Source organism: Halichoerus grypus, chromosome 2 (assembly GCF_964656455.1).
Source record: "Halichoerus grypus chromosome 2, mHalGry1.hap1.1, whole genome shotgun sequence".
Taxonomy (NCBI): Eukaryota; Metazoa; Chordata; class Mammalia; order Carnivora; family Phocidae; genus Halichoerus; species Halichoerus grypus.
In genome coordinates this window covers 202,021,243-202,047,590 of record NC_135713.1, presented here as the reverse complement: position 1 = coordinate 202,047,590, position 26,348 = coordinate 202,021,243, and the positions used below count along the sequence as shown (strand labels likewise).

The window sequence follows — 26,348 nt, the reverse complement described above, 5'->3', positions numbered from 1 at the left end:
CTGCTGTGCTTGGCTACCCCGTAGTGCAGGAGGGTGCCGAGGGGCAGAGGAGTTGTGGGGGGAAGCATGATGAAGGCAGAGGCTTCAGGGGTACGGGGACCTTCTTCGGAGTCCGTGTTATTGGATCATGAAACGGCTCGCGTCCAGGATTGTACATAACAACCTCCCCCAAGCTCGTTCCTATCCACCACTTCTGTTTATTGGTACCCGGTGAAATGGGTCAGGAAAGTGTTATTACACCCAAACTAATCGAGAGAAAGAGGGTGCCTCAAGTCCACAAAGCAAAGGGGGGAGGGGGTGGCACAAAGCAGGGGCCGCAGACCCCATGCCTGTGTTTTCTCTACTTAACTGGGCAAGACTGACTTCGCTCCCTGCGCCGCCCCCCTCACCCCATCCCTCTGCTCTCCTCCAGTCCCCACCGTCCCTCCTGGCAATGTGCACGCGGAGGCCACCAACTCCACGACCATCCGCTTCACCTGGAATGCCCCCAGCCCCCAGTTCATCAATGGCATCAACCAGGGCTACAAGGTACGTGAGGCCTCGCCCTGCCCCAGGAGAAAGGCTGGGGATTCTCTGAGGGAGGCCGCAGGCCGAGGAGTGGGGAGGAGGTGAGGGACCCCCTGTGCTTCTGAAATCATTGGTTCAAACCAAGCAGAGGACACGTGATCAAGGTGAAAGGCATGCAGGCTCTCGCTCAGGCCCCTTCCAGGCTGGGGGGGGGGGGGGACCGAGGGGGGGTCTGGACACTGCCCAGCCTGTGACCCAGCGCAGAGGAACTTTCTCGGAGAGATTGGGTTATAAGCAAAACCAGGTTTGTTTCAGGCTCAGGAATACTTGGGCATAGCCGTGGCCTCAGAAAAATCCAGAACCCACTTCTTCCTGCCAAGCTGTGGCTCTTTTAGAACCACACATGTCCGTGGGCTGCCCTTGACCCCACAGAGAGTGTGGTTAAGGGCACGGGACTGGGACCCTGACAGATGTGGGTTTGAATCCTGGCTCTGGTTCTGCCGCTCGCTGGCTCCCTGGACACGTCCTACAGTCTGTCTGAGCCTTGCTCCTTCGATAAACGCTGATCGAGCCCTCCTGTGTGTACGTTCTAGCTGCCGGAAAACCAGACTAAACTCCCATTCCCTCATTTGCGAGTGAGGGTGATAAGAACGCCGATTCCTTAGGGTTGCGTGAGGATCAAATGAGAGAATATTCGTAACTCGTTGAGCACAGTGATACACACGTAAGTGCTCTGTGAGCCATCGTAGCCAGAGTAGGGATGCGTTCGCCCGATCAGGCGGCCCTAACCAGGTGCCACCGTCTGGGCGCCTCCCGCAACAAAAATCTATTTCCTCCCACTCCCAGAGGCTGGCAGCCTGAGATCCAGGTTTGGGCAGGGCTGGTTCCCTCCGAGGCCTCCATCCTCGGTGCGCACGTGCCCCCTTCTCCCCGTGCCCACGCGTGGTCCCTCCTCTGCGTGCGTCCCGATCTCCTCTTATAAGCATGCCAGGACTACGGCCCACCTTACTGACCTCATTTTAACTTCACTGCCTCTTTAAAGACGCTCTTTCCAAATACAGTCACATCCTGAGGCCCTGGGGGTTAGGACTTCAACATGTGAGTTTGGGGAGGTGGACGCAGATCAGTCCATGACAACTAGCATAGCAATAATAGTAGCAGGTGTCGTTCAGCTGCTGGTATTGGTAACGGGGGCAGCGGCGGCGGTAAATCTATCATTGTAACCGCGCTACAAGTCAGGCCTTCCTAGCCATACCCTCCGAGATCCCAGACCTTGCTCCCACGTCTGGGTCTCTGCTCTCACCCCACAGGGAGCACCCTGCCAAGCTCCCCTAAGAGAACAGAAGACAGATTGCACAGCATGCGGGGTGTGCAGCTGGGGCAGGTGGGAGGATGCGGTCGGGCCCCTCCAGATGTGGGAGGGCAAGCAGTGCATTTGAGGGGTGTGCTCCGGGGAAGCAGGCCGTGAGGGAGAAACACCACAAGCTCTGGCTTTGAGCCCAGGGATCTGGTGACCTTGTGATGACCGCCGACACTTCCAGAAGGCTCCTGCTCTCGCTCTGGTCCATGTGTGCACATGCGGGACAAGCGAGATGGTTTCTAGGACTCGCAGCCTTAGCCGTTATTCCTGCGAGTGGGGGTGAGGAGGCTTGGGCAGAAAGGGACTGAGATTAAATCACCAGGAGAATTTTCTGCTGGTGTTGCAAAGAAAGGAGGGACAGTCTAGAGCTGGGTATGGCCCTGCCACAGCCCTCTCGCTCCCAGGAAGGCAGGGCACCAGGCCGAGCGGGGCTGTCCTGGGGCAGGGGGCTGCAGCTGACTGGCTGACCAGAAAAGCCTCCTAATTGGGACTCTGGGGGAGGCAGGGGAGGGAAGGGGAGGCTTGCGTAGCTCTGAGAGGCAGAGGAGCTGAGCTGGGAACAATTAGCTTCTTGCTGCCAATTCTGAGTTTTCTTTCACAAATTGGGGGTGGGGAGGATGGGGCTGGGCTGCAGACTTCTAAGGCAGATGGCTCCTGGCAGGCCAAGTGGCCAGGACCGTCAGGGCAACGACCCAGACAGAGCAGGAGGAGGCTGCAGAGGTCCGCCTGACTGCCAGGTCTGCTTGGCGCCCAGCACCGTGGCTGCCCCGCAAACCTCCACGGGATGAACTGCCCAGATAAGTTGAGCGCAGGAGGGCACTTTCACACTTGGCAGGGCACTCTGTGCAAGCCTGGCTGGAGGCTGAGGCTTGACTCACATTCTTCTCCCAGAAGAAGGAAGTCTTTTATCCTCACCCCATTTCACAAAGGAGGAAACTGAGGCACGAGAGGCAAGTAACTTGTTCAAAGTCAGAGTAACTGCAAAGCTCAGATTCAAACTTCAGAGTCTACACCTTTTCTTGCATTAAAAAGAAAATGCGTCGGGCGCCTGGGTGGCTCCGTCGGTTAATTGTCGTACTCTTGATTTCGGCTCAGGTCATGATCTCAGGGTCTTGGGATCAGCAGGGAGTCTGCTTAAAGGATTCTCTCTCTTCCTCTCCTCTGTCCCTCCCCCTGCTCACGCACTCTTTCTCTCCCTCTCTCTCTCTAAATAGGTAAATAGATAACATTAAAAAAAAAGAAAATGTGTCCTGTGATTTAACTGTAAAATAATAACTATGCCTTGATTTTTTTTTTCTAAGTACAAATGGATTCAAGCAGGGATTTTGTTTCTTGCTGCTTTGGGCTTCATCACAGGGAGAAAACACCAGTGCATGGTCTTTGCATTCCTCCAATGAGAATGGACCCCCCACCCCCTTGGAATTGTTAAAAATTTTCAAACATCTACCAAAGTAGAGGGAAAACAATAATAACTTTAGAAGACCTAATGTATCCCAGCTTCAACAATTACCAGCTCATGGCCAAATGTGTTCCATTCCCCGACCCTCTGACTCTGCCCTCGAATATTGTTGAGCAAATCCCAGGCCATCGTATCATTTCATCCATAAATACTTCTGCCAAGAAGTATTGTAAAGCCTCTGTTTCAAACACAACCACAGTACCCACACTGTCATCATCGTGCCTAAAAATATCAACAGTCCCCTTGATGTCATCAGATATGCAGTCAGCACTCACATTTCTTTGACTAGTTGCTTTATTTGCTTCAGGATCCCAATGAAGTCCACACGACTGCAATTGGTTGGGTATTTTTTAGGTCTCAGCTGATCTATAGATTCTCTCTCTCTCTCCCTCCCTCCCTCCCTCCCTCTCCTTTCTCTCTCTCTCTTTCTTGTAATTTATTGAGTCAAGAAACTTAATCATTTGCCCTATAGAATTTTCCACAGCCTAGATTTTGCTGATTGCCTCTCTGTGGGGTCATTTAACACATGCCTCTGAATGCTATATTCGCAGTAAATTGGAACTTAGAACTAGAGCCTTGATCAGATTCAGGTTTGATGATTTCGTGGTTTTTTCCCGAATATTATTTCCTAGATGGTGCTGTGCATTTACATCAGAAAGCATAAAGTCTGGCTGTCTCTCTTACTATCGTGTGGTGACCATTGACCACCCTGTGTGATCTATTATTTCAATAGGGTTGCAAAATGGGGACAGTCAAATATTATAATTTCTCCTTGGTGTATTAGCAGAAACGTTTTCCAATAAAAAGAATTTCCCCCTTACCAACTCTTTGGTTACCTGAAGGTTCATTTCGTCTAGGAAAAGCATGGTCAAAACTCAGTCCTTTTCCATCACTTACCAATTTTCAGAGTAATGAATGTCATTCCTTAGCATCTTCTAAAGTGACAGATGAGTTTGGATGGGGGAGGGGGGACATCTTTTTGTTTTATTCTTGGTGTATTATTATGTACTCGAGGATTTTTGACTCATCTTGTATGTTTCAACCCATGGCTGTTATTATTCGTGTTGATGCCAGATTGACCCATCGTTGGCCTCTTTGGTTGCTGAGTCCTTTTGACAGGGCCCCGGTAGGCCGATAGCTTCCTTGTAGTCTGATAGGATGGTCCAAGCTGTGTCCAGTTCCTGTGCCGTCCCTGGGATCAGCCATGTCTTCAGGGAATCTTGTTCTTTTTGGTCGGAAATAATAATTAGACACCGCAATCTAGGCACGGGGGTGCTCCTTATACCAGCACTGGAGGCCGTTTCTGGGCTCTGTTAATGGACAGCTCAGAAATGCTTCTCCTTCTCCTCCTCCTTCTTTTCAGGTAAGACACATACGGATTCTTCCAACTCAATTTCAGGGCTATAAGCTCTTTAATCATCTTATTAGTCTTTTGTCTCTCTTTTCTCCATACTAAAAATCCAGTTCCTACAACACCAATGTAATTACCTGCTTCCTTTATCCCAAAAACACCCACAACAGTTTCAGAACAGTCATCCCACCACGGTGACGACCGAAGATCGTGTCAGATTATTTACAGTGCTTTCCCTTCCTAGGGTGTATCCCCAGTACGGATGTCCTCCCCCTGGCTGGGCTACAAAGTCTCTTGAAATAGTTTCTCTCTGTGTAAGTTTGCTACAGCTCAATCCACCATTAGGTTCATTTCTTTCATTTTGGTTTTGAATTTTAGGGATTGATTTTTTAATTTAATTTTGTTCTATAATTATGGAACATATTTACATGGTTCCAAATTAAACATACAAAGTAAATTCACAGAAAATCAGCCTGAATTCTGGTCCTTTCCCTCCCCCGTAGGTTTGATTTCTTTTTGTTTGCTTGGTTTGGTGTTTTCCTTTCATTTCTTCAATATAAGCAAATGCAAACATATATAAATGTGTGTCGTCCCCTTCTTCCATAAATGACAGCCCACTCTATACACTTTCTCCATCTTGCTTCTTTTTTTTTTCTTTTTTAAAGATTTCATTTATTTATTTGACAGAGAGAGAGATAGCGAGAGCAGGAACACAGGCAGGGGGAGTGGGAGAGGGAGAAGCAGGCTTCCCGCTGAGCGGGGAGCCCGATGCAGGGCTCGATCTCAGGACCCTGGGATCATGACCTGAGCTGAAGGCAGACGCTTAACCGACTGAGCCACCCAGGCGCCCCTCTCCATCTTGCTTCTTTATTTGCATTATATCCTGGGGATCACTCCATAGGAATATAGAGATTCCCGGTTCCCTTTTTGACATCTATACTGGACTCCATTATGTGGCTTTCCCATATTTGATCCGTCAGCTTCCCAGCGATGACATTTGGGTTGTGTCCAGCCTTTTACTATAATAAACATTTCTGCAGTGAATAGCTTTGTGCATATATCTTTTCATATTTTTCACATTTCACTCTAGAATAGATTCGTAGAAAGGAGATTGCTGGATCAACGGATAAATGTATATATAATTTTCCTACTACTGCCAAATCCTTCCATTATTTTTAAGTTCTTTTAATTTAATTTTTTAAACAGGAAACGTATTTACATGATTCAAAAACCAATGAAAGTAAAAAGATAAACGTGTAGCAGAAATCATCCCACTCCAGTTCCTTATCTGCCTGGTTCTGTCCCACCCACCCAACCCCGAAACTCTCCCCGCTCCTGGTAACCACTGTTGTTAATGTCCTGCATATCCTTCCAGAATGTTCTATGTGAATCCGTACACATGCAAAGAGATAGACAGGGAGAGAGGGAAAGACAAAAGGAAAAGGAAAGAGGGAATTTCCTCTACTTTTTTGTTAACTCCAGCAGCTAGCAGGCTGTGTATACCCCCCCACCCTCTCATCCCCGTAACACACTGCCTCCTCCAGAAACAAAAGGCACATCACTTCATCCCTCCTCCTGGCAGCCAGCAAGGCAGCCATCACTGTCCCCTATAATAGCCTGAGGCTCAGAGAGGCTGAGTGACTTTTCGAGGGTCACACAGCAAGGAGCAGAGCTGGGTTCTGTTCTTCTTCCTCTCCTCTGCTTTCCCAGGCAGAGTTGCCTGGCCCAGGAACCTCGATCTGGTGCTGCTCCCCAAGCCCACAGGCACCTGCATCCCCCAACCATGCTCACACCGGCCCAGGCTGCTTAGACTCTGAGACTAAGGGCCTGATAGAGTAAATCAATGCTGAGCCTGGCTAACAAGAGCAGGCATGCAGACAGCAGAGAGAAACTCCGATGCTCACCTAGCAGCTGTGTGTACCTCGGGGGGCAGAGGCCTTCATCCAGGATCTGCGGGGCAGAGGGGGGTCCACAGATCTGAAGCCAGCCCCTGGCAGGCCCATGTGCACCAACCAGGCTTCAACCTTTGTGGTCCTCCGTTCCCTTCCTGCAACAGCATAGGGCAGTGATGCCCACATCCAGTCCTCACTATGGTCATGCAGTGGGACTGCTCAGCGACGGGCTCACCCCAGTGCCCGATGCAGAGTATGAGCGCATCAGACGGTGGCCCTGGGGTGCATTCACTCAAGCACAGATTCTATCCCAGGCCTGCCCAGAGCCCACCTCCTTTCAGGGAACGGAAGGTGCAGAAGGCAAGTCTATAGTCTTCCTGGCCTGGGGGAGAAACCTCTGAACCCTAAGCCTCCTCCTCTTTAGACACAGCTAGAGAATGACAAGTGGATGACATCCCAGAGTAAATATTTTGAAGCCACCTCAATCCTGCTGCCATTGTAGGCTTGGAGCCATAAGATGAAGTCGTTATTCAGAAAACCACAGCCCTGTGCACTTCTGGGTCATTTTTTTTTTTTTAAGATTTTTTATTTATTTATTTGACAGAGAGAGACACAGCGAGAGAGGGAACACAAGAAGGGGGGGTGGGAGAGGGCAAAGCAGGCTTCCTGCGGAGCAGGGAGCCCGACGTGGGGCTCGATCCCAGGACCCTGGGACCATGACCTGAGCCAAAGGCAGACGCTTAACGACTGAGCCACCCAGGCGCCCCTTCTGGGTCATTTTTGAAGCCAATTGCCAGTGATATTCTTTTAAGGCACCTGTAAAGATATTCTTTGTCCTTTATTCCTACAATAATGGTAGTGATTATAATTGGCCTAAACCCAATAAAATAATATTTACCCAGATTTTGCACTTGCTGGGGAACACACCACACAATTAATTCTATTGGCGTAATTAATTCAAATTTACATTAATTAAATTAAATTAAAACATTAAACTTGTTTCTTAATCTATTCCAAAGAAGTTCAGCAATTTAATTGCTCTGAAACAAGATAACCAAAATAAGGAGAATATTTAACATACTTATTAAATGCCACTTAGTATTTCTGATTAGTATTTTTAGGGTCTAATTAGTGTCTAATTAACTTGCTATAGGCTATCTTTTCACAATACCAATTAAATCTCCAAACATCCTTTATAAACACACAGCTCCGAAAAGGAGATGAAGCATTGTTATAGGGGCGAGTTAATCAGGAGACATCAGCATGGTATTGTTTTATATCTATAAATACCCGTACTTATTAAAACTCATCAAGTGTTGCTTTTCACCATTAATTGCTAGTTAATCAACTTCAAATGAACGAGGAAGTCTCTGAGACCAGCTGTCATTGTCGGAGACAGATGAAGGGCCCAGAAAGCAGGAGTGTGGGGTGACAGATCAAGAGGCAAGGAGAGAAGGAAGGGGAGGCAGGAAGGGCGTGGGTTACGGGTGCAGAGCGGAAGTCAGGAAAGCCCTGCTGCGTTTCCAGACGGGCTCTTCTCGCCGACACCCAACCTCCAGGTTGGGTCTCAGACTGAAATCCCAGCTTGGAACAAGTTGAAAGGTCTAGCGGGAGTGGCAGCTCTATGGGGAAACTCCGAGGGAGACCCTGCCCAGCCCAGACGGAGAAAGCTGTAGGAGCCCCTCAGCTTCGCACTAGCTGTGTGGATAGTGGGAGTCGCTGAGCCTCTCTGAGCCTGGGTCCCCATCTGTAACACACAGGGCGGGCTCTGCGCTCAGAGGGACCCCCCCAACCAGCACCACCACCACCACCCCGTTCCGTTCAATGCTCGGCTACTGTCACCTTGCATTTCTTAAAAATTTTTGAACAAGGGGACCCTCCATTTTCATTTTGCACTGAACCTGCAAATTATGCAGCCCATCTTGGTAGAAAACCTCCCTGGTGAGAGACCCCTCGTGGAGCACACTGAGCCCGGTGCCTCGCTCTCAGTAAGTTGCTCAATGAACAGCCAGCACACCAAAGGGAACGCCCAGGAGGACGGACGCTCGTGGCTTGGAGGTGTGCGCGCAGCCATCCCTTTCCTAGGAGGAGGGACCCTAGGGAGCTGGGCTCCTAGACGCTCTCTGTCCGTTGGCCCAGACTATGGGAGAGCGCTCGGCCTCTTCTGGAACATTCTTGCTACCCTGCCTGAATTGCTGGCCTCTCCCCAGCTGATTGCCTGGGAGCCAGAGCAGGAAGAGGAGGTTACCATGGTGACTGCCCGGCCCAACTTTCAAGACAGCATCCACGTGGGCTTCGTGTCCGGCCTGAAGAAGTTCACCGAGTACTTCACCTCCGTGCTGTGCTTCACCACTCCCGGCGATGGGCCTCGAAGCACCCCCCAGCTGGTGCGCACCCATGAGGATGGTAGGCACCACCCAGCCCCTGCCATCCCTGCCCCCCTCACCACCCACCCACCCAAGAGCCAGACTGAGCGCTCCAAATATGGGGCGATCCCAGCCTTGTCTCCCATCCTGGGGTGCCCCTGGAGCACCGCGGGCTGTCTTGCAGACAGTGGTCTCTCTGGCTCTAACGTGCGTTGGGTGGGGTGGGGGCCCTTTTGGGGTACAGTGCCTGGTCCTGTGGGACACCTGAGCTTCAGTGAAATCCTGGACACCTCACTGAAGGTCAGCTGGCAAGAGCCAGGAGAGAAGAATGGCATCCTCACAGGTAAGGGTGACAGGTGGGTGTTCCTGAGCCCGGGGGTGAGACAGGGTCGTCCAGCCCATCCTGTTGACTGATGTTCATCCAAAGCCTCCCAGCAGGCCACTCTTTCTTAGAACGTACTCAGAGGAGGTTCTCAGCCCCTCTGCTCTGTAGCACGTCCCAGGTCCTCCGCCACAGGCCTCAAGCACCCACCATAATGACTTGCTCCCTCCTATAGTCCCCACCCAACAGGGGCATCCCACCCAAGTTATACCTGGGGCCCCAGGCACGAGGTTCCCAGCTCCCTTGGCCCCATTGCTCCCAACCCAGACTAGTGAAAAAGGGAGAAGCAGAGCAGAAGGGCCAAAGCCAGCGTTTGGTCGCAGCTAAGCTCACGCACAACTGGGGGCTCTCCCCAGGGTACCGGATCTCCTGGGAGGAGTATAACCGAACCAACACCCGCGTGACCCACTACCTGCCCAACGTGACCCTGGAGTACCGCGTCACGGGCCTTACTGCGCTTACCACCTACACCATCGAGGTGGCCGCCATGACCGCCAAGGGCCAGGGCCAGGTGTCCGCGTCAACCATCTCCTCCGGCGTGCCTCCAGGTGGGTGCCCACTCGCAGGGCAAGACTCCTGGCCTCTGTGGTCTTCCTCCTGACCAAGAAGCTTACCTTTTTCTCAGGAATACTGGCTTTCTTCCCCCCCGAGCTCTCCCCTGCCTTGGGTCCATGGTCCCTTGAGCTTCCCCCAGAGCAGGTTTACGTCTCATAATCCCAGGTCTCTGTTTGGAGGCTCAGTGGACCCACTGCTGCCTCCTCCCATGGCTCTCAGAAAAGCAGAGTCCCCCAAAGGACCCTCCCCTGCCCCCGTCTCATCCACCCCCATGCCACACCAGGTTCTGCATCGAGCAATAGTATCTCTGATTCAGGGGAAGAATTCTCACTGTCTCCCAGAAAGTCCAAATGGGATTCCAGCCAGTGGAAGTGTTGGTTGGGAAAGGGTAGAATAAGGTGGGAATCATCTTAAATCTGGTATAAAGAGCAAGCTGAGATCTACTCTCAGCCCTGCTTCTGCCAAGCTCTGCGACCTCAAGCAAGTCAAGTGGCCCCTCTGTGCCTCAATTTCCCCATCTGTATCTATGGGAGGTGGATTAGACAACCACATGGTCCTGGTTGGGTCTGTAAGTCTATGCTTATGGGACCCAGCTAGAATCCCTTGACCTGCGCCCCCCACTCTGCTCCCGAGATGGCTGAGACACCCCAGCTGACTCAACCACAGCTGATAATGATGCCAACACATATTTGTGCCTGAAGCTAAGTGCTATATCTACATCAATTCAGTTAGTCTTCACAACGACCCTGAGATCAGTGATATTACCGTCACCATTTGACCAAGGAGGACACTGTGGCACAGAAAGGTTAGGTGACTTGCCCACAGACACACAGCATGGAAACAGTGGGGTTAGATTCCAGCTCAAGACAGTCCGACTTCCAGAATCTATACTCTTTCTGTTCATCCTGAATCCCAAGGTTCCTGGTCAGAAGTTAGGGGCTCCCTCCCCCACCCAGCTCTCCTTCTGATCTTCCTCAGCCATGATTGGGTTTGGGAGGGCTGAAAGGGGCTATGTGTGTGGACGGAGAGGAAGATTCTTTTGGGAAGCCCTTGCATGCCCAGCCCCTGTTCCCTGTTCCAACCTCCCTGTGGCCCTGGGAGGCCCTCCCAGCCCCCGACCCTGCCCCTCAGGCCCCTGGTCTGGACACAGAGAGCTGTGGATGCAGGAAGAAAGACTGAGTCGGAGGGCGGAAGCCTCAGCCCAGCTCCTCCTACCAAACTTCTAGAAGAGTGACATAGCCCCCCACCCAGAGGCCTAGTCTATGTGGAAGGACCTTGTCCTCAACGGATCTCCTCTCCCATCCTGTCTTCCAGAACTCCCAGGGGCCCCCACCAACCTGGGCATTTCCAACATCGGCCCCCGCTCTGTGACCTTGCAGTTCAGGCCGGGCTATGATGGGAAAACCTCCATCTCCCGCTGGCTGGTGGAGGCTCAGGTAAACCCTGCTGCCAGGGGGGCCCACAGCCCATGCAGCCTGCTTCCTGGACGTGGGCGCATGGCCATGCACTTGAGAGCGAACCATACGTGTGTTCACATCTGTGGGGATTTTCATATGCAACTGTCATGTGGCCAAATACCCCGAAAATGCCCACCGTTCCCAGTTCTGCCTCCACTTCACCTGATCACTGTGTGCACACGCATGCACACGCGCGCACACACACACACACACGTGCATGGACACACATATGCACACACACATGCATACACACGCGCGTGAACACACATGTGCACATGCACACATGTGCGGAAACACACACACACCAGTCCCCGTGGGTCGGGCGGGGACTGGCCAGCCTGGAGAAATACACAGCTGCCGCCCACAGCCCCGAAAGTGGCGAGTCTGCTTTGGCTGCCCCCGGGGAGCATCCATCAGTTCCAACACCTGGGCCACACCCCCAGAAATTCAGATTCTGATGAAGCTGGGGTTTGAGAAGCATGCCAGGGTGTTCAGAATCCTCTGGGGAGCTTGGTAAATAGCCAGATTCCCGGGTACCACCCCCAGGGATTCTGACGGGCTCTGTCTAGGGCAGGGCCCTGGCATGGGTTTCTAGCAAGCATTCCACCAGATTCTACACAAGACGGCTCGGGGTCATGCTTGAAGTCATTTTCAGGGCCTGGAAAGGTGGTGATCCCATTTGGGGCTCTCCAGGTGAGCCCCAGGATGGAATCAAGACCTTCATGGGCAGGGCTTTACCCCTGAGAACCTGGGGCACAGGACATCTCAGCCCCACAAGCCGAGCGGGTCTAAGAGCGTCTCCCTTTTCCAGGTAGGCGTGGTTGGGGAGGGAGAGGAGTGGCTGCTGGTTCACCAGCTCACCAACGAGCCCGACGCCCGCTCCATGGAGGTGCCCGAGCTCAACCCCTTCACATACTACAGGTAACAGGGCAGAATGCGGGGGGCTGCCCAGACCCGGACGGGCATTGGCCTGGGGTCCTGCCCTCATCACCTTGCTCGCTCCCTTCCCCCACCCCAGCTTCCGAATGCGCCAAGTGAACATCGTGGGCACCAGCCCACCCAGCCAGCCTTCTAGAAAGATCCAGACCCTCCAGGCACCCCCTGACATGGCCCCTGCCAACGTGACCCTGCGCACAGCCAGTGAGACCAGCCTGTGGCTCCGCTGGATGGTGAGGCTCCCACGAGGGCAGTGGGGGTGGGATGGCTCCTTGGTCCTTGTCACCCTGCCACGGTCATTGCCTCCGAGAGGGCCACATCAAGGAGGGGGCTCATCAGAATACCCACAGCTCCCTTCTCTTTTCCTTACACCTAGCACCTTTAAGGTGCCTGATAATTCATCTTAGCCAAATGAACAAATGCTTTCTGTAAGAAGGAACTAGAAAACGCTGTTTAGTGAGCATTGCCAGGTGCCAAGCATTTTACATGTTTTCTTCCATTTAATCCTCCCGGTCATCCTGCAAAGGGCACATTGCGACCCCAATTTACAGCTAAGGAAACTGAGGATCAGAGAAGTTAGGAACTCGCCCATGTCCACACAGCTCCCAAGTGGTAGGCCTGGGGTTCAGATGTAAGTCATCCCTTGCACCAAGTCAGAGAGTGAAGGGTTGTTTCTGAGGTTGTGGGGCAGGTGCGGGAGACCACCCCTCCAGGTCAGGGTTGCATGTCAAGGGCCATTACCCCAGGTAAGGCCCAGAACCCTCTCCACAGGCTTGTGACAGCAGAGTGATCCTGATCCCTACTTTACAGATGGGGAAACTGAGGCAGAAAGCAGTCAAATCACTGGCCCAAATCCCACCCACCCGCCCCTGCCAACATCCTCCCCTATCCTCTAGTTAACAGCAGGGCTGGGTTTCCCAACCCGGGGAGTCTGTTCCCCCAGAATCCACAGCCCTAACCACGGAGCACACTGCAGCCCCATCTTCCGGGGATCAGGAGAAAGTGTGTCTGCCTGATGCCGTTCCCCCCAGGACAGTGTTTTCCCGACTACTGCCCCACACAGTAGCCATCCAAGAGGAGCTAGGCGCATACAGGACTTCTGAGACAAACGAATGTGGGGGACCGCACCCCGCAGCCTGGCTCCTCTCCTTAGTGCTGGGAAGAGCCTGCCTGACCTCGCTTCACCAGCCGGTCTGGCCATGCGCGACTTGGTTTTTGTTTCCATGTGAGATCTCTTACCACTTGCACAAAACACAATTTGCAAAACACCACGCTGTGGGATTGACTGGAAAGCCCTTTCCCCTTTCATTTAGCTGGACGCCTGGTAGAAGGAGCTCATGGACATACGGTAGTTCGTGATTATGAGTCCCCTCCCAGGGGACCGGCACTGAGCAGAGCTGTCTTTCCGTCCAGCTCAGGGGCCCCACGCCCCACGGGCAGCCCCCCCCCCCCGGCGTGTGCAGCCCCAATTACTGCTCGCTCGGCCCCTTCCCGCCTAAGCTCTGGCCCCCTCCGGGCCGGCTCCCTGCCTTCCTCCTGCAGCTCACTTTAAGGTTTCCAAACACTAAAAGACTAGAGACTGACTGATGCCCAGGGGGGCTGGAGGAGGAATAAAAAGGCAATTGATGCACCTCACAGGGCCCCAGGCACCTCCAGTCCCGCGTAATGGTGCATGGCCTGTTACCTTTCCCTAGCAGGTAAGGAAGCGTGCACTCCGGGCCCATTGATTGCTGTCTTAATGGTCTCTGGTCGGCTTCACTAAGTGTCTGAGCTAACAGGAGGCAGTGAGTATGCAGGGAGTGAGGCAGAGGCCGAGGAATGGGAGGAAGTGGGTCAGAATGTGGGGAGCCTGTGAACCGTGCCCAGGGACGCAGAACGGCAGGGAGGTGAGGGTCCAGGGCGCCTCTTCTTCGGAGAGAATCCGAAGGCGGAGTCCTCAGCTCACACCTACTCCGGATCACAGGTCCCCCCAACATGCACACACCCCCACTGCTTACCAACACTGCCCAGGTTCATCCAAACGACCTTGAGCCAGCAGCCACAGCCCCAGCCGCCTAGGAAAGGGATCTGTCTTTTCTCTTGGCTGAAACTCCCCAGAAGGAGGCGGCTGAACATGAGGCAGGAGAGATTCAGGCCTCCTGCTGGAAGGACTGCTGCCAGTGACTGGTACTCAATCCATCCATGCCCGAGACACTTGCTTCTCCAAGGGCAGCGGGCGTGAGCTGGGAGCAGGCATGTTAGAGGCAATTAAGTAAGTGTGTGTTGGCAGCCTAAGCGAGGGAGTTAAGTGGTAGAGACACCCGAGGCCAGGGGTGCTGTGCTCATCTGCCTGTTGGACAGACAGGTTTGTGGGTCTTCTCTCCAGTCTGAGTGCCCCGGCCGGGTACTGAGTTTGCCCTGTGTGCGAGAATGGATGCCATCTCTCCTGGGAGCTTGGCACAGACAGACAGGGAGACGGGGCGGTGGGGGGGAAGCCCCCAGAAATATAGACTCACACATTCTAAGCCCCACCTGGCGAGAGCGCCTCACATGGGAACGGACAGCTTGGACGATGGGTATGATAATCCTGTAGGGCTCCCTGGAAGAGGGTGCACAAGCCAGATAGTCCCCCGCACGGGGTGGGCCTGGCCTCATGGCCGCTCTGCCGCCCCCGCCTTCCCGCAGCCTCTCCCGGAGATGGAATACAACGGGAACCCCGAGTCGGTGGGCTACAAGATCAAATACAGCCGGGCAGACGGCCATGGCAAGACGCTGAGCCACGTGGTCCAGGACCGCGTGGAGCGTGAGTACACCATCGAAGACCTGGAGGAGTGGACAGAGTACCGCGTCCAGGTCCAGGCCTTCAACGCCATCGGGAGCGGGCCCTGGAGCCAGATGGTGACGGGCAGGACCCGGGAGTCAGGTACTGTGGCCTTTGTAGCAGTCCCCCCGGGCCCCGCAGCCTGTGGTGGGGACCCACCCACCTTGGTCTCTCTGCCCTCACGGCCTTCCAAGGGTACAAAGGCTGGAGCCATTGTTCAGAATAAGCCCAGGCTCACTTTCCTGTTCATGCTCAACATCCTGGCAGAGTGCCCGACCTTGTTGCCGTGTCCCCCAGCATATTCCCACTGCTCCCAAAATCGGGGGGTTGGGGGGATCCCCACCCCTGCAGGTTAGCCAGGAGGTCTTTCCCTGCAAACTGCCCGTGTCTCTGTGCCCTCACCTTTAACCCTGACACCCAGTAGTGCCTAAAAGAACCGGAGATGGGGAGGTTGGATCAGCTCTCAGAACATTCCAGAAGCAGAACCAGCAGCTCACAGGACCCCGGCAAGGGGTCACCCACAGAACATGAGCCCCCAGCCTTCAGGCAGCCCTCGTGCATCCACATGTGGTTCACCACTCTGAGGCTTTTTCCTGGCCCCTTTTGAAGGAAGTCCCCTCCCATCCCGGCCCCTCCCCAGCCCTCACTGCTGCGCAGACAGGAAAGGGGGGCTCATCCTCCCATTGGCCCGAGCAGAGGATAACGGGGAGGCTCCTCTGAAACCAGAAGCAGCATCTACGATGTTCCAGAGCCACCAGGAATCACTGCAGGATAATCTGCTGCTGGGGACAGGCTGTCACACCCCCTTCCCCTGTAGGGCCGACTGGGTCCTGAGCTCCTCCTCTCTGCTCCCTCTCCCCCTCAGTCCCGTCCTCTGGCCCCACCAATGTGTCTGCACTGGCCACGACCTCCAGCAGCATGCTAGTGCGCTGGGACGAGATCCCTGAGGCCGACCGCAATGGGCTCGTGCTGGGCTACAAGGTGAGTCCTGGCTCCAAGGTCGCCCACGTCCCCATCCAAGGTGCCTTGTCCTCATGACCCCTGGGGCCCACGTCTCCGCCTTCTGGAATGGATGCCCAGGAGCTCCCGGCGTCTCTGCTCCGGGTGGCACGGCAACCAAGGAGTCCTCCCTCAGGGCTGGAGGCTTCCAGGGGGGCCCAGGTCCTTGGGGAAGCCCCCAGGAGGCCCCACTGGCTGCCCAGCCTCGCTCAGCCCACGGGCCCAGTTCCCATCATCTAGAACTGCTCCCAAAGCTGCGCCTAGCCGCAGGGTTCAGCCTTGGCCCACAGGTTGGGAGACGTGGCTTGATGTCCGTGCCCCCCCATTACTGGCTGTGTGACCTCGTGCCAGTCATGCCCCTTCTCTGGGCCTGTTTTCCTAGCTGAATGCTCTCTAAGGAACCTTCCAGCTCCCTGGCCCGGTGCATCTTTGTGTCCCCTGCTCTCCCAGAGCCCAAGCTCCACCGAATCCCACGCCCCTCAGGTTCACTTTGAGTAAAGCTCTGTGCAGGGAGCCACTCCAAGGAGCCCAGGGTCCAGCAGCTCTATCCCGCCTGCCTCACTCCGGGGATGAGACGTGGGGACGGTGCTGGCACGCAGGACCCAGACCCCAGGCCCTCACCCCCTGCACTGTGCTCTGGCAGGTGATGTATAAGGAGAAGGACTCGGATTCCCAGCCCCAGTTCTGGCTGGTGGAAGGGAACTCGTCACGCAGCGCCCAGCTCACGGGCTTGGGCAAATACGTGCTCTATGAGGTCCAGGTGCTAGCCTTCACGCGCATCGGGGATGGCAGCCCCAGCCACCCTCCCATCCTGGAGCGGACGCTGGATGATGGTGAGTTTGAATCCCTGCGCGCCTGGGGAGGCTGGGAGCTCCCCTCCCTCCTGCCTGCCCGGCCCTGCCCCTCTGGGCTCACACTTTGCCCCAAAGGGAACCGTGGCGTCAGGCTTCTCCTGTGGGGGACAGGTCACTGAGGGCCACCAACCCACTGCGAGGGGATACACATCCCAGACTGTGCGTCCCTGAGGAAGAAGTGGAAGGCAAGCACAGTTTGACATCAGATGCAGTCTCTTGCACACTCTCTGGGACAAGCGCACGGAATAGACTTGGCACCCGTTTTGATTTGGGTTTTGCCTGGGGCAGGTGCACTTGGAGTAAAGGTCTGTGCAAGGAAGAGGCTTGCTTTTTCCTGGGCACGAGCTTCCTGGTCCCATTTGCAAAATGGCGATGCCAGCAGGGCTCCAGGCATTCATCCCTGCAGCAGAACTTTCCATCAAAGGCTGACCGACAGGTCCTTGGCTCCCTCCCCTCTCCCCACACACGTACTCTGACTGCCCACCACAAACATTGCTGGGGTCCAGACAAGAGTGCAAAAGGAAGCGTAAACACCATGTGTCCACGTATTCTAAAGTTATAAATCAAGCTAATGATCTGTTAAATTCAGTATGTTTGACCCTCCTGCCTTGACCTGGAAGGCCAAGTTCAAGTCTAGAAATCTCAGACTTTGGGGGATTATCTGTTGGGAGGAGGCAGCATGGGAAGAGTTGCCCGCCCCCAGCCATCCTCCCCTCTGCCCTGTTCCCTTCCCCTTCTCTGCCCTGACACATGGTACTCAGTCTCCGTCCACATGCCCCAAACAGCTGCCCGCCCCGCCACCCCAGCCATCCCTCAATCCAGAGGTGCAAGTCTGGAGGGTGGGCCTGGGGAACGGGCCCATGCAGACCCTGGAAAAGGAGTGTTTCAGGCTCAGGGTGGGCCTTGTGGCCACCTCACCCTATGGGTGGAAGGAAGTCAGAGTGGTGCCTTCTAAAGCACAGACCCAGGACCAGGCCCCGTTGCCCAGTTCTGAGGGCAACCCTGCACGTACGTATATGTGCACACGGACACGGACACTGAGCCAAAGGAACTGGAGCCTGGTCCCTTCTGGTTCCTGCCAAATAATGCCCGTTTTTGAGGACAGAAACCTCCCTGATAGCATCTTTGTGTCCCGTGTTGGATCACAGCATCAGGCACAGAGCCGCACTCCACAGATCACTGAGCTCAGTGCGCCCTTGCCCCATAGCCTGCCCACCTGCTCTCCCGGAGCCGGACCCGGGGTGGGGCTGGGGCTGAGCAGTAGCTGGGCGGCCACCTGCTTCTCCTTTGTCCCCTGCAGTCCCGGGACCGCCCATGGGCATCCTGTTCCCAGAGGTGAGGACCACGTCCGTGCGACTGATCTGGCAGCCCCCCACTACCCCCAACGGCATCATTCTTGGTAAGCCTCTACCCTCTCCAGTGCCCTGGCTGCAGGTAGGGAGACTGGGCCCAGGAAGTGTCCACATCTCCTCAAGAAGGATTTTGAGTCTTATTTCTCCCACTAGAAATATCGTTTGGAGGGCATGGTCAAGGTTGAGGTTCCTTAAAGACCAGCTACAAGTTCCTAGATACTCCCCGACGCCAGGCGACTGGCCATCTGGTAAACCTCGGCTGCGATTCCTAGGTGCGGCCAGGTGAGGGCGCACTGGCCAGCTCAGCACAGCCAGTCCCAGCTAAGGCAGAGGGGGAGCCTGGAGATCAGAAGCACCATTTCACATTCAAGGATCCTCCCCTAACACACACATAGACACGCACGCACACACGCAGCCCCTCGGGGGAAGGCTCACGGGGTTGAACTGGAGCAAGCCGGCTCTCTCACAGCCTCAGCCCCCTCACCCGCGAAACCGTGGCGGGCAGTCCCTGTGCCTAGTGCGGGCTCTCAGAGCTGGCAGCCCGCACTGCCTGCCCCAGAGGAAGGCCGCTCCTCAGAAGGCCGCTCCTCAGAAGGCAGAGTGGAGGCCGGGAGGGGCAGGCGCCTTGGACTTAGACAGACGGGCTGGAATTCCAGCTCAGTCACTTCCTAGCAGGTGCTCTGGCCCCTCTGAGCCCCTGTCCCCCTCACCTGAGGCTGCCATGGGGGTCACGGACTCTGTGACCCCACAGAGGGAGTGCCCGCCACAGCCACACTCCCCACGTGGCAGCTGAGGACACAAGAATGAGCAAGAGGGCTCCACGCTGACGAACCACAGCCAGGGGAGCTCAAGTGCAGACACTGCGGTGGCCCAGGAAGGACTTCGACCCTTCCCCAGGCACCAGGGGCAGCTGCCCCGCCCCCCAGCACAGCCCATGTCCTTCCTTCCCGCAGCCTACCAGGTCACACACCGGCTCAATGCCACCACGGCCAGCACGGCCACCGTGGAGGTGCTAACACCCAGCGCCCGCCAGTACACGGCCACCGGCCTCAAGCCAGAGTCCGTCTACCTGTTCCGCATCACGGCCCAGACCCGCAAGGGCTGGGGAGAGGCCGCCGAGGCCTTGGTGGTGACCACCGAGAAGAGAGGTGACTGCCCGCTGGGGCTGGGGAGGCCTGGGGGCAGCCGAGGCGGGGGCGGGGGTCCCGGCCAACGCAGGCGCCCCCACCCTGACCTCGCGGGTGCCTGGGAATCAGCCAGTTGAGAGCCGCATCGCCCTGACCTGGAGTGGCAAGTGGGCTGAGATCTCTGGGGTCAGGGTCAGCAAGGGCTCTAGTGGACTTCCAGAAGCTGGGCTGGGAGTCCCCCTCCCAGGGAGCCTGGTTGTCCGAAGAGGGAGGGTTGGTGAGACCAGCTTCCTTCCCTTCTCCCCTGCCCTCAGTGAAGATGGTGTCCGGTCGGGTGGCGGGTGGGGCTGCAGCGTGGAGCCCCGGCTGCCATGGGCCTGTGGCCCTGAGCCGGTGACTCACCGGAGGTCGGGCTCCCCTGAAGCAGGCTGACACCCCGGTTCCTATGAAAGTGGTTCATTAGTGTTCCCAGGAAAAACCAGTAGGACAGCGGTTCTCAACCAGGAGCTGCTTCGCCCCCCGGGGAACATTGGGCAGCGTCTGGAGACATTTGAGTTGTCGCAACTAAGAGGGAACTATGACTGGCATCTAGGGGGTGGAGGCCAGGATGCTGCTAACACCCTACAGCACGTAGGATGGCCCCATAACACAGAATCGGCCGCCCCAAGTGCCAGAGTGCTGAGGCTGAGAACCCCTGCAGGAGGGCCTGGGGCAGCGAGAAGGAGGCCAGGCGTGGGCAGGGCATCCGGCAGAGCCCCACCGAGGGAAGCGTGGGCTCCATCCCACTCCAGCAGGGACGGCGCAGGCCCCATCTCAGCGCTGGGGCGGGGGGGGACAAAGGAGCTGGGTGTTCGGACCTCCTCCCTGCCAGTCCCTGGTCGGGCTGCCCGCGGGAGATCTAAGTTCCCAGGCACCTGGGCCTCTAATGGCCTGAGCACAGGTCGTGGACCAGGAGCCACAGAGCCACGGGTGCTCGCTGTCGGGACCTGTGTGCGCAGAAAGGGGATGGGGCTGCGGGCATCAGGCCTGAGCCCAGAGCACCTCCTTCTCTTCCTTGAAAAAGCTCCCCCCCACCCCCTTCCCGGCTGACTTCCCTGCTCCTGTCCCCCTCCGCCACCTCCCAGACCGCCCCCAGCCCCCCAGCAAGCCGGTGGTGCGGCAGGAGGACGTGAAGGCCCGCAGCGTGCTGCTGTGTTGGGAGCCGGGAAGCGATGGCCTGTCCCCCGTGCGCTACTACACCGTCCAGACCCGCGAGCTGCCCAGCGGCCGGTGGGCACTGCACTCGGCCTCCGTGAGCCACAACGCGTCTGCCTTCGTGGTGGACAGGTGAGGCCCGGGTGGTGGACAGGTGAGGCCCGGGCCGCCAGCAACTCCGCCCCAGCCCTCCCAGCCCAGGCAGCACCAGCGGGGCTCCCGGTGGGGGAGGACGGGGCCGGGGCAGGGGGGACTCTGGAGCACGCTCCTGGAGCCTGTCCACCCCCAGACCCCCGCCTCCGGCTCTGTCCTAACCTCCCTCCCTGCTCTCCGGAGCCCTGTGAGGGCTGCCTCTTAATTATCTATTTCTGGAGCCCGGAAGCCCCCGCAGCGAGGCGCTTGCCTTTCCTCATTAGCAGTCCCTCCCAGCCAGACAGCATCTCCCTCTCCGTCTGGAATAGGGGAGCGGAGCTTGCTCCGAAATTCTGGCTTCAGTTTAATTCCTAGTGGGTCATCTTTTTTTATATTCCGGTTGACGTGACCGAGAGTTTTGAGGAATACTTTCCTCCTCACCCCCCACCCCCAACAAATCAAAAGGGAAGACGTTTGCCTGGAGAGGAACAAGGCTTATAGAGGTGAAGTGGTGGTTAAATCTTGAGAACCGTGACCCTTCCTAAGTTTACTAGATTCTAGAAAGGGATGGCATTTCTGGGGGGAGGAGTTTGTTCAGAGGGAGAGTTATCCGTGCTCTCATAGCAGCTCGCCCCTGTGAGGCGGGAGACCTGTAGACAGGGCCACCTGGGGGCTGAAAGTGGGGCCACACCCAGACAGGCATCAGGACCCGGAGGGCCTGGGCCCCGTGTGCCCTCTGGAACATACTTTGTTGAGCCTTGGTGTTCCCATCTGTGTAACGGGTCAGCACGCTCTGCCCCCACCTTTCCCAAGCAGAGATGGTGGGGTGAGGCATTAGGGGATACCCCTGCTCATTGAACCCGATCGTGCCCATAGGCTCAAGCCCTTCACGTCCTACAAGTTCCGCGTGAAGGCGACCAATGACATTGGGGACAGCGAGTTCAGCGAGGAGTCAGAGCCACTGACCACTCTGCAGGCCGGTCAGTGCTGCCCTCCCACTCGGATCTCTCTCTTGGCCCACTGGCGCTTCCTGGGCACTGGGCGTTCTCTTCGGAGGGGAGGGGCCCCCAAAGGTGGGAGGGGCAGAGGGCCCGCCGGGCCCTGTGTCTGGCTCCCTGGGCAGAGTCCCAAGGAGGTTTGGGCCAGAGGGGCCTTTGCCATGATTCGGGCACCGACGCCAAGCCCGGCATCCCAGTGTGTTCCTTCTCTGCTGTCCCCAAGCTCAAGGCGAACCCCAGAAAACCAGTGAAAGGGCGTGGGGGGGGCCTCAGCAGCAGCAACAGCAAAAACCTGTAGCTCTAGGGACAAAGAGGAGGGGGCTCTGGGCTCTTGGGTGCAGACTGGGGTCAGGGCTCTGGGCCCCCTCCCTCCACACTCGCAGAAGAATCTGCTCCCTGTGGCCTGCCAGGGGGCCTAAGGCCCAGTCCCCAGAGCTCACCTGTCTGTCTCTCTCCCCAGCACCCGACGAGGCACCCACCATTGTGTCGGTGACACCCCACACCACCACCTCCGTGCTGATTCGATGGCAGGTACGGGCCGGCAGCCAGCAGACAGGGAGGGGCCCATGTCCCAGGAGGACTTAGACACACGCTGTGCAGGGACCAGAAAGGTGACAGCCCCCAGCAAGGCTGGAACGTCATACACACATGCCCTCACTCCGCTCTCCAGATAATCCCCTCGGGCAGGCTCTGTTCCAATCCCCTCCTGCAGACGAGGACCCAGCCCTCAGGGAAGTGACATGAACGGGCCTGGTTACACAGCTAGTAAGTGGCAGGGTCAGGCTTAGTGCCCTCCGAGCTGCCAGTCCTGGGACAGAAAAGTGCGTGGGGCTTTCAGGGTCCCCTGAGTCCCCATGAATCCTGGCCCACCATCAGTGAAGGGATTCCTGATCAAACCAAAGCAAACACAGGTGTACATACCTGGCCAGAACCCCAAGCGGGAACCCATCGTCCAGGGACAGAGAACCCCCTTCCTCCGTGCACCCCGCCCCCTCCCCCCGTTGCCTGCTCTCTGGTGGGCATTTTTTTTTTAAGATTTTATTTCTTTATTTATTTGAGAGAGAGAGCCAACACAAGCAGGGGAGAGGGGCAGGGGAGAGGGGAGAGGGAGAAGCAGGCTCCCCGCTGAGCAGGGAGCCCGATGCGGGGCTTGATCCCAGGACCCTGGGATCCTGACCCTAAGCCAAAGGCAGATGCTTAACTGACTGAGCTCCCCAGGCGTCCCTTGGTGGGCACTGTTGTCCTGCCATGGTCTGAGAAAGACCACCAGACGCATCTGAGACCAGGCTGCCGGTCTCTGCCTGCGGGACCCTCCTATACGCTCTCAAGTCCAGCCTCTGGACTCGGCAGGTCACCCACACGGGCCCCAAAGCAGCAAACCCTTGTCTCGCTTTTTGGCATCAGAGGGGCGGGCATTTGTCCACCACAGCGTCCCCAACGGGAGACCCCTTAAGAGGAAACAGGAAGGGGCCCCGCAGCCCCTCCCCAGCCCGAGGCCGCACTGCAACAGGACCCTCCCTGGAGTGAAAGTGACCTTGTGCAGCCCGAAGCCAGGACCAGGCCGGCGGAGCCCCAGGCCATCCTGGCGAAGGGGCAGGGAGGTGTCAGTAGCCAGGGAGACAGTGAAGGAGCTAATAGAAGGGTGAAGCACTTCAGCGGGATTTTAAAAAGAGGTATCCTAAAAAGTAGTTTCCACCTTCCCCTAAAGCCTGTTCTCCCAGTGGGCTGTGGATGGGAGCAGAAAGTGAAGAAGAAAGTAGTAAAAGGCAGCGCAGGGGCAGTGCATTCAGGGATAGGGAGCGGCCTCGCAGGAACCCCAGGAGACACTGGTCAGGTGGGAGGTGGCGGGGTCACCAGGCCCAGGGAGGCTGGTGCTGTGTGAAGGTGTCCCTGGGCAAGGAACGGTCTAGGAGGAGAGCCCAACGGTGCTGTGTGCCCTTGGGCAAATGCCTTACCCTCGCTGAGCCTCACCTTCCTGCTCTGGGAATGGGAATGGCATGGAGATTCCAGTCCTTCCCTGCCCCACAGAGGATATTGCAGAGCTGAAATAACCTCACTGGATGTGCTTCTTAAGTTAAAAATGCTCAGTGTCATTTTGATTTCTTTCCCCGGTGGATGCTCAGGCTCTGCCCTATGGTCACAGGAGGCAGGATGGGGAGGGAGGAAGGGAGAGGGGTGGAGTGGAAGCGGGTGAGCCTTGGGGTTTCCTGCCCCTCCCCATTCTCCACTCCCTTCCCTGCAGCCACCAGCAGAGGACAAGATCAACGGCATCCTCCTGGGCTTCCGGATCCGGTACCGGGAGCTGCTCTACGAGGGGCTGAGGGGCTTCACGCTGCGTGGCATCAACAACCCGGGGGCCAAGTGGGCCGAGCTTACCTGTGAGTGGCATCCACAGGGGTCAGGGGACAGTGGGGCCGGGACACTCCCCTCCCTGCCTGGGAGCTCCCAGCTTCCTGGAGGCACCCTGACCTGAAACCTGCCGCCCTCTCTTGAGTGCACCTCTCCCCGGCACCCCCGTCCCGTTCAGTCACTGGGTGTTTATTGAGCACCTCCTGCATGCCCTCGGACACTGGGGGCACACCAGTGAACAAGACAGACGGCCCCTGCCCTCAGAGCTTGCGGGCTCAAGGAGGAGCCTGCACTTAAGAAGTAAACTAACAATAAATGTCTAAGACAGTTGGCATGACGGCCTTGGGGGCCTTTTCCAGGGGAGTCAGTGTCAGGGAAGGCCTCCCTGAAGATGGCCTTGGCGATGACCCTGATGGATGATCCCAAGTCAACCCATTCAAAGCTAAGGGGAAAGCCCAGCAAAGGGCCTGAGGTGGAAAGGGCCAAGAGTCAAGCCTGCTCACCCCAATGACCTGCTGGTTGGAGGTCACTGTTCTGTCCCAGGGTCCTCGGAATCCGGCCTGCCTGTGGCGGTGGGAAGGAAAGAGCCAGGAGCCTGGTGGGAATCCCAGGGAGAGTCACAGCCAAGGAGGATGACGTGCTTGCCCTTTGGGGCAGGAGGGCGATGGCTGGCGGTGGAGGACCAGAGGCAGGGGTTCCAGTTAGAGGCTCCTGCGGTCACCGAAAGCAGGCGGCTGGGGCCAAGGCGGCGGCTCGGGTTGGACTTGAGGGCCAGGATGGGAGAGGCCATGGGCTCCGTGACCGGCTCACGGAGGGGCAGGGAGTGGGCAGCAGAGAGGAGCCCAGGGGCCTGGGGTCCCCGGGTGGGTGAGAGACGAAGAGCATGCCAAGTGCTGTCCCGTAATCCTCCTAAGGCTTTCGTGCCTTGGCTTCTAATGAATACTAGCAGACAACAAAATGAGTGAACGCAGAGCAAGGGAATATTCACAGAACAACTCGGATGTAGCTGATCCAGCAGCTTGCACTATTTTTTTTTTTTTTTTTTGGCAGACATGTGCTTGTGGTTGTGATTTTATCTGCCTCTGGATAATGCTGGCCTATTTCCTGGAAGTAAAAGGGTTTCTTTTAAGAGGGGAAAATTAACACCCCACAGTTTCAGGATGGTTCTATCGAAGTCCCAGCTCAGACGAGGGAGCGACTGGGGACCGAGGGTCCCCCAGAGCTGCCCTCAGGGGTACTGGGCTCCAGGGGGCTCGCGGTGCCCTGTGTCCCCCCGGCCTCGTGGGCACCCTCTCTCACTCCCGCCCGGGGCCCCTAACTCAGCGTCGGACACCCGGACACCCCTTCTGTCTGCATGTGCACTGCCAGGCCCCTCCCCCGTCCCGCCCCTCTCCTCGGGGTCCCAGCGGAGCAGGGTGTGTGTGTACTAACCTCCTCTGTCTGCTGTCTCCCTCTGGCCCCCTCGGCCTCCCGCCCCGTAGCCATGTACTCCATGCGGAACCTGAGCCGGCCCAGCCTCACCCAGTACGAGCTGGACAGTAAGTCTCCCTGCATGGCGGCTCCCGAGTCGGGCCCAGGCCTTCCACAGGGATGGGGAGTGTGGGGCCTCTGAGGACACCGGAGTCCGGGCTGAGGGGCGTGCCCGCCTCAGGCCACTTGAAGAATGGGATCGCCCAAAGCACACATGACTTTCTGGAAACACACAGAAATGTAGAGGGTGACCAGGGAAGCGTGCATCTATCGGGTACAGAACGGAAGAGGGAGCAGCTCCGGTCTTGTGCTCTGTGGGGTGGCTGGGGGGATGACAGGAGGTCCGTGGGAGGAGCTCTGGGTCTGCTGCTTGGAAGGGCAGGCATCCACGACACTGCCACCCACCTCATCCCGTTGAAGGCACTTTTCTGCATGGCTCTGTATTCCAGGCCAACCCCCACCTCCAGAGTGAGCAGGACCCCCTCTGTCCCCCCAGGGACCTGGGAATGTTCCTGATGGGTGCCTGGCCTAAGTCTCGCTCTCTTTCTAAAGTCTGTGGTTCTCCCTAAGGCCCAGAGCTTGGGCAAAGGGGCCCCATTCTCTGTACGAAGCAGAAGCAAAGTGTGAGACCATGTTGTCCTTCTCCTTCCTTCATCGGCCAGTGGCCCACACGGTCTGTGTGGCCGGTTAAATGAGGGTGACTCCCCCACCCACATTCCAGCTGAGTGGCAGAACTCCCCCCGAGGAAGGGGAGAAGGGCAGGGTGCCCAGGGAGAACGGTGGGAGAACCTTCTAGCCTCCCCCGACC

At 56.8% G+C, this 26,348-nt stretch overlaps 1 protein-coding gene across 1 annotated transcript in view; it reads left to right on the top strand.

The window, feature by feature from the left end:
- Positions 1–26,348, top strand: part of SDK2 (sidekick cell adhesion molecule 2) — a 254,088-nt gene that overhangs the window by 191,687 nt on the left and 36,053 nt on the right. The window contains exons 18-34 of the mRNA XM_036079046.2: positions 413–528; positions 8,780–8,975; positions 9,180–9,278; positions 9,674–9,865; positions 11,187–11,308; positions 12,141–12,250; positions 12,348–12,498; positions 14,930–15,167; positions 15,931–16,046; positions 16,708–16,897; positions 18,219–18,317; positions 19,224–19,418; positions 20,522–20,723; positions 21,600–21,703; positions 22,182–22,252; positions 23,964–24,099; positions 25,552–25,608. Of these exons, the coding sequence (XP_035934939.1) occupies positions 413–528; positions 8,780–8,975; positions 9,180–9,278; positions 9,674–9,865; positions 11,187–11,308; positions 12,141–12,250; positions 12,348–12,498; positions 14,930–15,167; positions 15,931–16,046; positions 16,708–16,897; positions 18,219–18,317; positions 19,224–19,418; positions 20,522–20,723; positions 21,600–21,703; positions 22,182–22,252; positions 23,964–24,099; positions 25,552–25,608 (2,394 nt within the window). The remainder of the gene's footprint in view (positions 1–412; positions 529–8,779; positions 8,976–9,179; positions 9,279–9,673; positions 9,866–11,186; positions 11,309–12,140; positions 12,251–12,347; positions 12,499–14,929; positions 15,168–15,930; positions 16,047–16,707; positions 16,898–18,218; positions 18,318–19,223; positions 19,419–20,521; positions 20,724–21,599; positions 21,704–22,181; positions 22,253–23,963; positions 24,100–25,551; positions 25,609–26,348) is intronic.